The sequence below is a fragment of the Magnolia sinica genome, chromosome 2 (genome assembly GCF_029962835.1).
Source record: "Magnolia sinica isolate HGM2019 chromosome 2, MsV1, whole genome shotgun sequence".
NCBI lineage: Eukaryota > Viridiplantae > Streptophyta > Magnoliopsida > Magnoliales > Magnoliaceae > Magnolia > Magnolia sinica.
In genome coordinates this window covers 16,869,187-16,884,200 of record NC_080574.1, presented here as the reverse complement: position 1 = coordinate 16,884,200, position 15,014 = coordinate 16,869,187, and the positions used below count along the sequence as shown (strand labels likewise).

The window sequence follows — 15,014 nt, the reverse complement described above, 5'->3', positions numbered from 1 at the left end:
TCCAAACGCTTGCTCTTCTCATGTTGGACCAAGCTTGGTTGAGTCTATCACCATAGATCACTAATTTGGTTTATTAATTTCTCAGTTTCTTGGATCCATTGAAGTCCGGAAATAGCCTACTTGTAACTCATCAGTCTAATTCTATAGCATTGATGTGATTCTAGGGACCTGCGCCATACCACCTTCGATTAAGAGCCGAAAATATCAACAGACACTACAAGAAAAGGGGGCTTTAGCCTCAGTTCAAAACCGTGGCTAAAAAGGTTAAAAACTGAAGCTAAAACCTTTAGCCTCAGTTTTGCCTCAGTTATCCAAACCGAGGTTGAAACCCCCGTGGCTAAATGCTTTAGCCTCAGTTTTAGCAACCGAGGCTAAAATGACATTTATACCCTCGGTTCTTCAAGTGAAGCTAAAAGAATATTTTAGCTTCAGTTTTCTCGAAATGAGGCTAAATTAAAATTTTAGCCTCCATTGTTTCCAACTGAGACTAAATCCAAATTTAGCCTCAATTGCCTCTAACCGAAGCTAAAACTATTTTTAACCTCGGTTCTTAACAACCGAGGCTACAACCTTTAGCCATGGGAGTTATAGTCTCAGTTTAGGTAACTAAGGCAAAACCGAGACTAAAGATGAATTTAGCCTTTGTTGTCGTCAACTGAGGCTAAATTCAATTTTTAACATCCTTTATTAATAACCGAGGCTAAATCTAGTTTCTATCAACAAAAGTTAACAATATTATAATCAACCAACGATGGAACCTGTGCATGTTTCCCGCATTTAACATCCATCAAGACAACAATCAACACAATACCAACAAAACAATTAATGGTATATTTAAAGTTTTCAAAACAAACAAACTGCCATTGCTGCTGTTGTTGTACATCCACGATTTTTGTCATTGTTGCTGCTGGCTTCATTGAGAGAATTTTTCCTTGGTTGTGTTTTTTTGGGAATTACACCACAGGGCACTGAGACTGGGACTGTTGGAGGTCTCCTTATTGAGGAAGCAACATAATGTGCTGTTTGGCCATTGATACGAGATATGTACCTATGTTTGCCTGAAAATAGAAACACAAAATTGTAAGAGGATAGACATAAATCAAGAGAGATCATACAAAAGCATGATATACCCCATAGATTGCAAAAAAAGAAATCAAACAAACAGTCTGCGATGAATTTAAAAGAGCAAATAAAAAGGAAAATCAAATGAAAGAATCTAAAGAAAATAGAGCATGAGATTGGATGATCACTGTTTTGGTATCCCTGTTTTGTTGCTGCCTTTATTTCCTTTTTGTTTCTTAATAAAATCAATTGTCAAAAATAAAAATAAAAAATAAAAAAAATTTATAGTTCGCAGCACAGTTTGTTGGTGTAGACTCAAATAGATTGAAGATTATCAGTAAAAACCATCAAAGATCATGCAATTCAAACAGGATGAAAGAAGAACGCAAGTATTCCAAGATCAGATAGAAGATGGAAACAAGTATCACTGAAACCCAAAGCTACATCAACCTAATAAAATGTCTCATCCACATTTAAATTGGAATACCATCCTTAACTGCTGTCATAGGAGCACTTCATCAAGTTTATTCAATGCACACACCATGGTTCTTCACAAACTAATCAAAGGCATCCAGCAAGGAAATTTAATAAAGTAATAACTAATAAGACAGTAGGACAACTTAAAAATCGGTCAAATTCCAACTCATTGCTCAACCTTATGTATGTCCCTTCACCAATGAATTCCCAATTACTTTAGGAAATAATTGGAAAGACCAAAAAGATTCCATGGCTTAAAGAGTATCATTACCTGCAAATGATGAGTGTACGCCAGACCTGCATAGGTGCTCAAACTTTGGTCGAAAGGGCTAGTGCCTTCTCATAATATGAGATCGCCTCATTGTCCATCCTGACAGACAACAGATTTTTTTCCTTTTCAGTTTTTGGCATCAAGGCTAATGAAATATGAACTTCAATCAAATTCCACAATTAGTCATGCTGCGTGGTAACCAATAGTTCCTACAAGGAGCGTAGCTTGGCCAGATGAACATCAACCAAATAGACCTTAATCTACTGGTAGTGCATGCTAATCAAGAAATCTCTCAAGGCCAATGGATGGTACAACTTGAAGAACTACAACACAATTAATTGGTTATGGCCGAAACAATTCTAGCAAGAAAGAATGCAGAAAAGATTCCAAAGATGTTCGACTCAAAATAAACTCAAATTACGAAATGAGAACGTTTCCCAAACACACATTTTGTTAGTTACCTCACAAATTGTGAGAAAATTCCCTAGTGACTTGGACATTTTTCCATTGTTGACAGTAACAAACCATTGTGCTTCCAATAGCTCACATTGCTCGCTGAACATGCAGCACAACTCTGGGCAATCTCACTCTCACAAAGAAGATCCACGCATTACCATGAATGCATAGAAGATGATATTTAAGTATCATTGTTATGCTCTACAGCAATAAGCTTTAATAAACCAGACTAGGACAAGTATGCCTCAAAATCAGACACAAGTTTAGACACATCCTTATCAGTCGCTCTATCAAAATGAATAAATGAAACAAAAGCTCAAATTACAACTGATACAGAGACACAAATGAGCCATGAAGAATCTTACATGGAATAACTTCCATGGGAATGGCATCATCAACTCTTTCTTCTTCTTCTTCTTCTTCTTCTTCTTCTTCTTCTTTTTTTTTTTTTTTTTTTTTTTTTTTTTTTTTTTTTTTGAATTACTTGAATGAGTCATATAAGAGTTACTGTAAGAAAAATAATTTTCTGAACTCATGTTACCTCTAGAACAAAATAGATGGCGCACTGAATGAAAGGTCCAGCCATCGGGTCAGATAACAAGCAATGGCTGAACTCTAACAGTCTCATCCCACACTGCCTCATCCACCCCAAAATAAATCAATGAATTGCTAATGGAAGTGAGCTCACCACAGTGGGCCTTTTTTTTAAAAAAAAAGGTGGGGGCACACCACCTGGGATCCATAGATAGGAAGGATGCTATACAGAGAAATTGAGGGCACCACAAAATGACTGGGCCTCACCAAAATATATACCTCATTCGGACAGCAACCACAGTGGGCCTTTTAAGATGGCCTTCTTTCATTCTGTAACGTAGATCCTCACATTCTTCCTGCGACCACAAACATGCAACAAAGAACAATTCTAAGAGATGGTGCTTGTAAGATAAACAGTTGTAGTTCCCAAACAGAACAAATTCAGTGAACATCCCTAATAAAGAAAACACATACCAAAAGATTTTGAGGCTTCACATCCCTATGACAAACCCTGGGTACACTGTGAATATAAGCTAGGCCCCTAAAAATCTGGAGAACAACACCGAGTCAAAAAAAAAAAAAAAAAAAAGAGAAGAGAAAAGAGAAGGAACAGATAATTAAACGGGTGCAGAACCTATTAAATGCAAGAAGGATCTCATACTTGATACGTATAAAGTTGTAACCAATTTAGAATAAAAGAAAAAAATAAAATCAGTCTATATCTGTTGGGTTATTTAGAATTCATAGTGAATCATACAAATTGTAAATCCAACTTGTCATATTAGGTACAACTATAAATTGCAAAGAAAAGATTGAGACTCATTTGGTTTTGATTCAATCTGAACCTCTAAAAAAAGATAAAAAGAAAGTTTAAGTATAGCAAGAAGAGCTTATAAAAGAAACTGAATTCCATGATGGTTTTGATTTTATATGAACTTCTAAAAAGAAAGAGAGCTCTGATGAAAGAAACAAAAATAAATAAATTAATTAATTAATCATTTAGCTATGTATTTGTGCAATGGTAAGTTGAAGTATAACAGCACAGTGCTTGCAGAAATGAGGACACAATCAACCATGTCAACTCAATGTAGTACACATCAAACCAACTTATGATGAAGTATTTAACCTTTTAGAAAAACCAAAGGAATGAATAGAACAGGAAGCTCACCATTTTCAAGCTGAAATGTTCAATTGAGAGAAATGGAACTATAAGACCCCAGAAAATGATGTCCGTTAGCATGACAACACCTGCGCAAGTCTTTCAAATGGACAACTTAAAAATAAGACAGTAGGACAACTTAAAAATCGGTCGCACCACCACCATAATTCGATATGGGAAATTGGTGGTGGGCCAGATTCGTTGATTAAACAGAACTGAATTAAAATAAAATAAAGAATAAATCGGAAGTGGAACTAGAAAAAGACCTGATTAGCGAAGCCGACTCCACACCCCAGGAAGATCCTTCCTATAATGAGCATGGCAAGGTCTTGGGCAGCTGCATTTAGCACCACACCAATGATGGAGAAAATCCCTGTTTTGATTTTCAGCCCCAGCTGTTTCTGATTTAAGCTGAAGCATGGATACCACGGTTTCTTTTGCAGATTTCAATGATTTAGGAATAGTTCCTCCTGCATTGAAGGCCTGTTCAGAGCCTAGTGAATGGACCATGTGACGAAATTCCCACTAATCAACCAATCCTAACCATCCATTTGATGGTTAAAAGTCAAACAGCAATTGGCTCAAATTCCAAAGGGCCAAATTGAAATATCAGTTGGGCCAGCAATTAGGATGGCCTGGATATGTGGTTACCTGTGTAACTTTATGCTCCGAACACAATTGGGCAAGCAATTGGACAGCCTGGATTGTCATATAACCGTGACATGTGTATGTTGGAAGAGTTACCACCATTTTTCTTAAATTGTAGTTAACTATCAAAGGAGTCATCATACATGTCAAAGCTCACAAACATCTTGAAAATGGTAGTTTAGTGAGTCATCTTCCTCAAATGTGACACTCATGCATGGCTATTTATCATTTCAAAATTCACATTAATAAATCAAAGATAATCATCATTTGATTGATGGTTATCAAATGGATGGTTAACAGTGAATGGTTCAAATTCCAAGGCAAAATCAAATGATTAATTTCATGTGGTTGGTGAAATTCTGTTTTATGCTCAAAGCACAATCGGTTAAGTTATTTGTACAATCTAGATTATCATATAACTTTTCCATGTTCTGTTGGAAGAGTTGTTACCATTCTGAACTTGGCAGTTACTCCTCACATGGCACACAAGTTTAAACCGGCTCAAACAAAGAAAAACCTTGAATGTATCTCAGAATTATTCCAAACAACAGTCTAGCTTCTTGGTGGTGATGCTCCAAATTCAAAAATCAGCAGTGTGCTTATTTCATTACCACAATAATTTGTGAAAATGATTAGTATTTTCAGCAAAAACAATGACTAGATGTTTATTATCATTTATTTGTGGGCTCCGTGTACCCCACTGGGCATGGATTTAAGTAGCGTTTCAGAACGTGACTCGTCTGGGGACCAAAACCAGTATGACTTGCCCTTTCTTCGTCATACCCATAGACAAATGAATATGCAAATAAAAACTCTACAGAATTATATGATTTTCAGCTTGGTTCTTGAAAATTACCTATATGCACGCTCTCTTTTGCCTACTGCTATTCTGCTTTCTTAAAAATACTAGTTTCGCCTACTTTCTTAGAAATAAACTAAGAAAATGGACATAATCATAAAACCATACAGATTAACTTGAAAATAAATAATTTGGTTTTTTACTATCATCATCCCAAGTATGCTCATCATTAAGGAATAAATATTAGCAGAAAGAAATTGTATTAGACACATACCTGCAAGTTTTTGTAGATATACCAAAACAGTCATAATAGAAACAAGAACGGAATCTGCACATATCAATTAAATGTCTGAACAACATACTTTATCTAGGTAGTATTAAGAAATACGATCATACAGAACTAAAACAGTCCAATCAGATATTTGGATTGTTAACTCATAAGGTGGCCACACGTTTACAAACATAATGGATGGGTTAAAAAATTGTCAGTGGATAAGATTCACCCATAGATGTGTTACTTGATGAGCTGACAAGGCCGATTTTTGGGCCAGTTCATCTACACAGTGAGCCCCACTGTTTGCATGGTTTGGATGTCTGCTACATGTGCCAGGTTGGCATGTAAGCTGCATGTAGAGAGGTTCATGAGGGCTCACCAAAACCATACAAAAGAGAATGAAGCTTTGAGATATTACAGGTGCATTGATAAGCTTGTTCAGAAGCTTAGTATGCACCTGAACTGCAGCACGTAAACCACCAAACGCAAATGAGAATGCCCTTGCTAAGGTCAAAAGGGAATTTGCAACAGAAAAGATGCAGAGTATAACCTACATCAACAATCACTAATTAGAATGGAAGTATATCTTTAACTGACAAGTCTTGTTATTTCTTGAATTATCAAACATACTGCTTGTTTTTGTTAGCAAGTGAAAACATGCAGAATCTGTGAAGCATGATCTGCCCTGTTCAAATTCTTCTAAACAATGAGGATTTATCAGGTCTGGATGTGCCCGTTCATACAAGTCTCAAACATTGTTTGGTGATCCATGGAACATTTTTGGGTGAACCATACCATTGACCTAATGGGCCCACTGTGGATTAGGAAAATGTTCCAAATTTGAAGTTGAAAAAGTGTTTCTCCAGAAATCACACAATTCGGGTGATCCTATCCATTGTTCGGAGAACTTTTGAGGATGCAAATGGATGGCTAGGAAAACTCCAACCAATGGTCAACATTCAATTGAAAGAAGCCTTCCAATTGGTGGCAAAGTTGTTCCAATCAGTAGGGCATGACAAATTAATGGTTGAGACCTTGTATTTCGGTGCATAGATATGTAGATGGAGTGCTTCATAACTTGGATACTTGTCTGGATACATGTATTCTAAGGGAAAAGAAAAGAAAGGTAATGATTTTTTCGATGTTGAGGCATGGATTCCATTATTAGGGGTCATGTTTAGGATAGCAAGTGGAAAACTCATATTTGTTTGACAACGATCACCTAGTTTCTTGCACTAGTAATCTCACAGTTTGCCTACAACATAATTAAGAACAGGAGTTTCAGTTTCAATCAATCTCCATATAATTACAATCATTTAATTCTCTGAGGTTTTCATAAGGTATAAGAGAAAATAGATACTTGCTTGAACAAGTAAGTTCATCCACTAGATCCGTCCAATTTCAGTACCTTGAATTTCGAGCTTTAAAAAAAAGGAGAGGTAATGTGTATCAATTGTCTGTTTTGTTTTTTTTTTTACCGCTTTGTCATCTCATTTCGGCCTCCGTCTCACATGCAACGCACGTGCCATCCCTAGAAACCGTCATGTAGGAGGCGCATGCCAGGAAATCCCGTCCCAGTTCGGGCATCTCGATCCATGATGACTGACACCGAAATGATCCACACGAAAACACGGAGTAATCCTATCCATACCTTCTCTTGGAGAAGCCCGTAAAACCTGTCCTGCTCTTCTGGTAGCCAATCCAACGGCTCGATTGCGCTCTTGATCAGGCAATCCAGAAGCTTCTTCCATTGGAGATCAACATTGGGAGAATTCAGGACCTGGAAACGAGCGGCGAGCAGTAAATCGATGGCCACCTGAACGTACACATTCTCCGTCTTGAAAACCTCTGATCCGCCAGATCCTTGATTCCCATCAGCAATCAACGGTGTAGAGAAGGATTCTAATGCATCGGTGGAGTCAAACGCGTCCGACGGAGATGAAAACGAGGGTTTTGGACCGCTTTGCAGACGGGACATACAAACGTGAGAGATTGCATGGATTTCAACATAGATTTCGGAGAATTGGGATCTGAAACATACTTTAGAGAGATCAGTTTCTTGATTTCCTTCTGTGATTGCTGAGATGAACGAAGAATGGAGCGGATCGGCTTCGGATGCAGCTAAGAAAGCTGGATTTAGGGATTTTGCGATGATCTGCGAAAGGGAAAGGGAAATGAGAGAGAGAGAGAGAGAGAGAGAGAGAGAGAGAGAGAGAGAGAGAGAGAGAGAGAGAGAGAGAGAGAGATTTCAAATGCACCTTGTGGGATTTCTCCTTCGATCGACGGATGGCAGCTTTTTGAGGTGTTTGGACAGTAGAAGACTTCATCTTCTGGGCGTGAAAGTTTGAGAGAGTGAGAAAATGAATACAGGAATTTATACAGGGGAGTTTTATTTTATGCTCCGGTTGCATACGACGCTTGATACGCATGCACTCAGAAACTGTATACTGAGCATACATTAACTCAAATCAAACTATCTACATGGTAGAAATTAGTAACACTAGGTTACAGTCGAGTTTGAACAATCCTGGCCACAGATTCTTGGACACTTATTTGTTGAAACAGGGCCCTTGGATATTTTAAATTCTTAACCGTCCAATAAATGTCCACCAATATAATAGTTGGATAATAGAATAAGCATAATTTTTGGTTGATGATACACCTGAAATTTCATAAATAGTTTGAACCGTTTAATTTTAATTACTTGTATTCCATGTACTATAAGTGTTTGCATATCATTTATGACCCTTTGGACGCGGATCGTGTCCTACCCCAGCCCGTCTCCAGCTAGGAATGGGCAACAACTTTGGGTGACAACCGTGGTATATGGCCTGTAAAAGGGTGGATTTTTTGTCTCAGTTTCTCACCAGTCGAGGCAAAAGGGTAGACTTTTGGCCTCAGTTTGTCACCAACCGAGGCAAAAGGGTAAACTTTTGGCCTCAGTTACTCACCAATCGAGGCAAAATGGCATACTTTTAGCCTTAATTGCTCACTAACCGAGGTAAAAGCGCAGACTTTTAGCCTCAGTTGCTCACTAACCGAGGCAAAAGGGCAGACTTTTGACCTTAGTTTCTTACTAACCGGGGCAAAATGGTAGACTTTTAGCCTCAGTTCTCAACAACCGAGGCAGAAGGGTAGACTTTTGGCCTCAGTTCTCAACAACTGAGGTAAAAAAGTAGACCTTTGGCCTCAGTTTTTCACCAACCGAGGCAAAAAGGTAAACTTTTGGCTTCAGTTGCTTACCAACTGAGGCAAAAGGGCAGACTTTTGGCTTCAGTTTTCAACAACCGAGGCAAAAGAACAGACTTTTGGCCTCAGTTGCTCACCAACTGAGGCAAAAGGGCAGACTTTTGGCTTCAGTTTCTCACCAACCGAAGCAAAAGGACAGACTTTTAGCCTCAGTTTTCAACAACCGAGGCAAAAGGGCAGACTTTTAGCCTCGGTTGCTCACCAACCGAGGCAAAAGGGCAGGCTTTTGGCCTCAGTTTCTCACCAACCGAGACAAAAGGGCAAACTTTTAGCCTCAGTTTCTCACCAATCGAGGCAAAAGGGCATACTTTTGGCCTCAGTTTTCAATAACCGAGGCAAAAGGATAGAATTTTGGTCTCAGTTGCTCACCAACCGAAGCAAAAGGGTAGACTTTTGGCCTCAATTTCTCACCAACCGAGATAAAAGGGTAAACTTTTAGCCTCAATTTTCAACAACCGAGGCAAAAGGGCAGACTTTTGGCCTCAGTTTCTCATCAACCGAGGCAAAAGGGCAAACTTTTGGCCTCATTTTTCAACAACCGAGGTAAAAGGGAAGACTTTTAGCCTCAGTTGCTCACTAACCGAAGCAAAAGGGCAGCCTTTTGGCCTCAGTTTCTCACCAACCGAGGCAAAATGACAGACTTTTAGCCTCGGTTTCTCATCAACCGAGGTAAAAAGTGAATTTTTAACCTCAATTCCTTTACAACCGAGGCTAAAAACTATATTTAGCCTCCTTTTTTTAAACCGAAGCTAAAAAATTGAGGCTAAAGGCTTACTTTCCTGTAGTGAGAAACAGTTATACGTTGTTGCAATGGGGCAATTCCCATGCTTGATGGCATACGTGATCATGATATTTGGGTTGATGCCGTCTATATCTCATCATTCTTCTTATTTTTGACAAACTGTCCCAAATTTATTTGATTCTTGCAGAGTTAGTAGAGTAACTAGATTTTTAATTTTTAAATTTTTTTGTCACGAGAGGTTTTTCAAACCGGAAAAGTTCTTTATCCTCTATCTTCAAGTAATTCCGACTACCACTTTTCTTGATGCCTTGTAAGTTAAAAATCACTGGCCATGGGATAGGCCGTCCAAGAGAGTTTAGGAAACAGGCCCATCACATGATTGCCTTTTAAATGGAATTTACTAAGTGATCTAGAAAACCCTTGTCATAGCCCTGCTCAAGTTCATGGGCGGAACCAAAGATAGCCTTCTTAAGTCATCATCTCCTAACAGTTTTTTTTTTTTGGAATCTTATTTTCTTCCCATTGTGCTGCTGTGTTGGTCCAAATTTCTTTCAGGTTTTACATCACTGAAAATGGGCTTTGATGCCTTTTCTCTGTAATGGGATGTGTTCAATTTCGGAGAAGATTAAATACCCATGGTTCAGCAACCACAGCATTGGGTATCTGGGCCCCTCGCTATGGTTGAACCATGTCGAAAAGATATCCTTGATAAGCCCTGTCAAGGTGTGCTGCTTGAGGCCGGTATATTCATGGTGGGGTCCACCTACTGGGTGGCCTGGATCTCACACACGAGTGACAAGTTGGTTTTGTGCTGCTAGTTGCCTGTTCAGTCTCCTGATGAACTATATATATAGGGAAAAGGTTCTATGCGGTCGAGCTCATCGGAACTTCCCATGAGGTCGAGCTGTGTGGGCCCCAGCATTATGCGTGTCGAACATCTACCCCATCAGTCAGATGCACCATTCCATGGTGGGCCTAGGGCTTAAAAATCAAGTCAATCTCTGACTTTTATGGGTTACACCACGTACAAAAGTTGAGAGGGTAGTTGAGAGGGGTTACCCTCCGTTAAAACATTCATAATCATTTGTTGGCCCATTGAGATGTGGTTCACAAATCCAGCCCGTCCATTATGTGTGTCCCACTTGGATGAGGGGTCAGACCAAGTTTCAAACACATCCAATTTTAGGTGGGCCCCACCAAGTTCTTTTATATGTTTTAGGCATGATTTTAGATGGTATGGCCCACTTGAGTTCCCTATACGGATGATTTTTGGGATATCCCATAATTTAAAGGGGACCCATTAAATGCACGGTGTTGATGTTCGACACACATCATGGTGGGGGCCACACAGTTGGACCTCATGGGAAGTTCCCATGGGCTTGACCCCATAGAACCATTTCCCACAGCCACATAGTTGGACCTCATGGGAAGTTCCCATGGGCCCGACCGCATAGAACCTTTTCCATATATATATATACACACACACACACACACACACACTATGCGCTGGACCTCACGATCATCTTTCGTGAGGTTTTCGTGAGGTTGAGCTGTGTGGGACCCACCGTGATGCATGTCGACCATCAATACCGTGCATTTGATGGGTCCCCTTTAAATTATGGGATATCCCAAAAATCAGCTGTATACGGAACTCAGGTGGGCCATACCATCTAAAATCATGTGAAGACACCGTTAAAACATATAAAAGCACTTGGTGGGGCGCACCTGAGTTTTAAATGCTGCTGAAACTTGGTCTGAACCCTCATCCAAGTGGGACACATAATGGATGGGCTGGATTTGCAAACCACATGTCGGTGGGCCCAAAAAATGATTATGAATGTTTTAATGGTGCACAGCCCCTCCCCACTTCTGTATGTGGTGTGGCCCACACAAGTCACGGATTGACTTGATTTTTGATACCTAGACCCACGATGGAATGGTGCATCTGACTGATGGGGTAGATGTTCGAAACGCATCACTATGGGGCCCACACAGCTCGACCTCATGGGACGGACTCGTGAGGTCGAGTGCATAGTACCTTTTCCCATATATATATATATATATATATATATATATATATATATATATATATATATAGTTGGGCAAATTACAACGTCAAAATTTCATGTGGACTAGTGAGTACGGTGACTCGTCAGGAAATGCTAACAGGAGTACAGAGGCCCACATTCGAGAGTGGGCCAACCCATGTACTCATCATCCAAAGGTACAACAGAAGTATTATACACCACTATGGGCCCACTTTGTGCGGTATTTTTGGATTTGAACTTTCAGTTTGTACAAGTGGGATCCAAGGCTCTAGAATAATTTGGCCTTTTATTGAAAGCTTTGGGATTTTTATTTATTTCCTTATGTGTGATTTTTGGTGCACGGTCCATAAAACACTGGGTCCCATATTACCAACGGTTTGGATCACTCAACAATTCAAAATCATCCCACTTGTATGAACTCTTGGTCCGAGTGATATATGGTAATTCATTTTTAAAAAAAATGAACTCCTTCCGACAATGAACGCCAAGAAGAAAAATGATGATGGCGTCAGCTCGTCACATGTGCAAACAAGCAAGAAGTGAGTGTAAGATCATTTTGGCTTTCACGGCAATTAGCCTTGTGGTTTCCATGCATCTAGTATCGTTGGGTTTGCCACACCTGCGTGAGTTTGGAACCACTGGTCAACTTCTGTTACCCGTTCATTTACTTTATGTTGCATAGCTGATGATAAAAAATGAGTGAGTGCTTCGTTCACCTGATGAGTGGACAGGATCTTGCACACGTGGGACTAGTTTCCACATGTAAGGCCACTACACTCCCAAAGTCTCTCCAACTCTATGGGATAGGCCCCACCGGGGAGTTTCTGACATTTTCCCCCTAACCATTCACTTGACAGTTAATGGATGGAGCCTATGGTTAGGATAGTCTGAATTTATAATTGGAATACACTGGAATTCAAAAGTAAGAATGCAATGAAATTGGAATTTTGAATTTGATTATCAAAATCAACTTTAATATTCCAAATCAGTATACATATGTGATAATAAGTTCATTTAAATATTTATTTCTTAAAAAAAAAAAAAAAGAGAGAAAATTCTGAGCCTCGTGTGAGTCACAAGCATAAGATCACAAACGAGCAATTCGCTGCCGGTGTTTAAACGTTGCTGTACATGGCCAATTCAGGATATTCTATTGATGTAATTTTAGAGTAAGTATTTGAATCAAATAATCATTAGTTGATAATTTGATTATTTTAGTCTAGAGAAAGCTTTGTTAGACGTTGGACCGTACTGCTTTAAAAAAGAGCAAGAAAAAGACATCACACCAAATCAAAGTTATTGAGAGAGATTTCAAAACACAAAAACTGTGTATTAATGTTCTAGCAACACCTATTAAATACCTCAAAATTCATGCTGCAAAATGACTTTTAGTTTCTAAATGCACTCAATTACTCTCAAATCCATGCATCCAAACAATCCACATACATTAGAGTAAATGCTATCAAATGAATGGTCAAGAGTTGGGGCTTGTTTTGGAGCTCATCTTTCAAATACCTCTATTCCAAGTACTTCAGCCCAGTTTGGTAGATTATATTTGAATAATGTAATTTTATCGATCAATGGATTTTATTGATGCAGTCATTAGCATGATAGGATTATAATGGATTAGTAGCCCAGCAACACCTATGCCACGACTAAAGTAAAAATGGGAAGATGATTGGTAATCTCAGAAAAGGGAATGACTGCAAAACTCTGAAAAATCAAGTATTTGAAATCCATGTGGCTTTCTAATAATTCTCAATCCACTATGCCAAACAACTCCTAAAATTGTGAGGGTTAGAAATTGCAAAGGGAAAAAAAAATAAAATCAAATGGTTAATGTTATCTTCTCGGTGAAAATTTTCGTTTATGATCCAGCTATAGTAGAGCCAGTGCTTTGGACGGTCTGGATTGCCTTACAACTTTGCACGATTTTAAAATTCACCAACCATTTTTAACTATTGCACTCTATCCTACACCACCATTCGCATGACGAGGAATCACATGTTACTGCTCGTCATCACATGTACATTCCATACATGTGGGACCATGGTTTAGTGATCCAAACGGTTAATCAAACGAGATGCACGGTCGATGTGGGCTGCCTCAAAAACCAAATAAGGAGATGGCTGGTTCCTCTAAGGGTTGAGATATTCCACTTTGGGAGATCGTTTTGGATGTCTACCATTCGATGGTGAGGCCCATCACGTAAACGGTTTGGATCATTAAAACACGCCCCCAAGTGTACAGAATCCTCGATTGAAAGCTCTGAAACTGCTCAAATCCATGACATCCATGAAATTCAGGAATTCGAAGATGTTGCTCAACGGCAAACTTACAGTTTCTAAGATCATCATTCATCTCACGGCTGCTCGCAGTTAAGTGATCCAAACCTCCTGGACCGTAAGAGTGACCTCTTAAATTAGATGGAGAAAAAGGTCGAAAGTATGATTTTCTAATTTGGGTATTTCTTAATTATCACCAATCTATAATGAAATCCACAAGATCAACGGTCTAGATCACTGAATTAGAGGACTCTATGACTCACGCGAACACTGCCACGTTTCAATTATCCATCTCAAAAGAAAAAAAGAAAAAAGAAAAAAGAAAGAAGAAAAAAAAACAGAAGAGAGAGCTAATTTTTAAAAACTTCAATTAGCCGTTAATGAGTATCACCTGTTTGTTTTGATTACACTACAAAAAAGTCGACGAGACAAGCATCTCTCTAACTAAAAACCATCAGAAGTATTTCAACACGAGTGGAAGGAGAAGGAATTGGAATGGTGATGATGGTGGGCCTCCCGTTCGATCAGCCACCGCAGGTGAAGGAAATCGTCGACCGTACACGGCAACCTGAGTGGCCCACTCGTGTGGAATCCATACACTTCTTGTGCCTTCTCCAGCAGTCTCTTGAACAATGGATGGTAGAGATAAGATATGGGGATCATGAATCTCCGAAAACCACCCCCTTCTTCGTTTTCCAATCCTACTCTCACTGCCAACCATCCCTTCTTCATCTTCATCTTCTTCTCTTCTTGCATTTTTTCTCCTCTTTCGGCTTTTGTACGGCTCTGATTAGATTCTGTTGTGGCCGTTGGTTTGTGAGCCAGGAGGGGGGAAGAACAGTTTTATAGAAGCGGATGTCGAGTGGCAATTCCGTAATTTCTTACATGTCTTGTGTGCGTGTGTCAGTTCGTACTTGCTACGGAATCCCACTTTATTAAAAAAAATAAAAATTCTCGTTTTAAATTTTATTTTTTTTGTATGTGGTGATTGATGGACGACTGATCTGTAG

At 39.2% G+C, this 15,014-nt stretch overlaps 1 protein-coding gene across 1 annotated transcript; it reads right to left on the bottom strand.

Moving 5' to 3' along the window:
- Positions 1-6,960: 6,960 nt before the first annotated feature.
- LOC131226889 (uncharacterized) lies at positions 6,961-8,137 on the bottom strand. The gene is made up of 3 exons (XM_058222600.1): positions 7,939-8,137; positions 7,724-7,835; positions 6,961-7,645 (listed from the first exon to the last, which is right to left on the bottom strand). The coding sequence occupies exons 1-3, from the start codon at positions 8,107-8,109 to the stop codon at positions 7,212-7,214; spliced, it is 717 nt and encodes a 238-aa protein (XP_058078583.1). The 5' UTR covers positions 8,110-8,137; the 3' UTR covers positions 6,961-7,211.
- Between the last annotated feature and the right edge of the window lie 6,877 nt (positions 8,138-15,014).

Coding starts and splice junctions, on each gene's coding strand:
- LOC131226889 (XM_058222600.1), bottom strand. CDS start 8,109: ATGCGTATCAAGCGTCGTATGCAACCGGAGCATAAAATAAAACTCCCC. Junction 7,836..7,938: donor CGAAGGAGAAATCCCACAAG/GTGCATTTGAAA, acceptor TCCCTTTCGCAG/ATCATCGCAAAATCCCTAAA. Junction 7,646..7,723: donor TCAAGAAACTGATCTCTCTA/AAGTATGTTTCA, acceptor TGTCCCGTCTGC/AAAGCGGTCCAAAACCCTCG.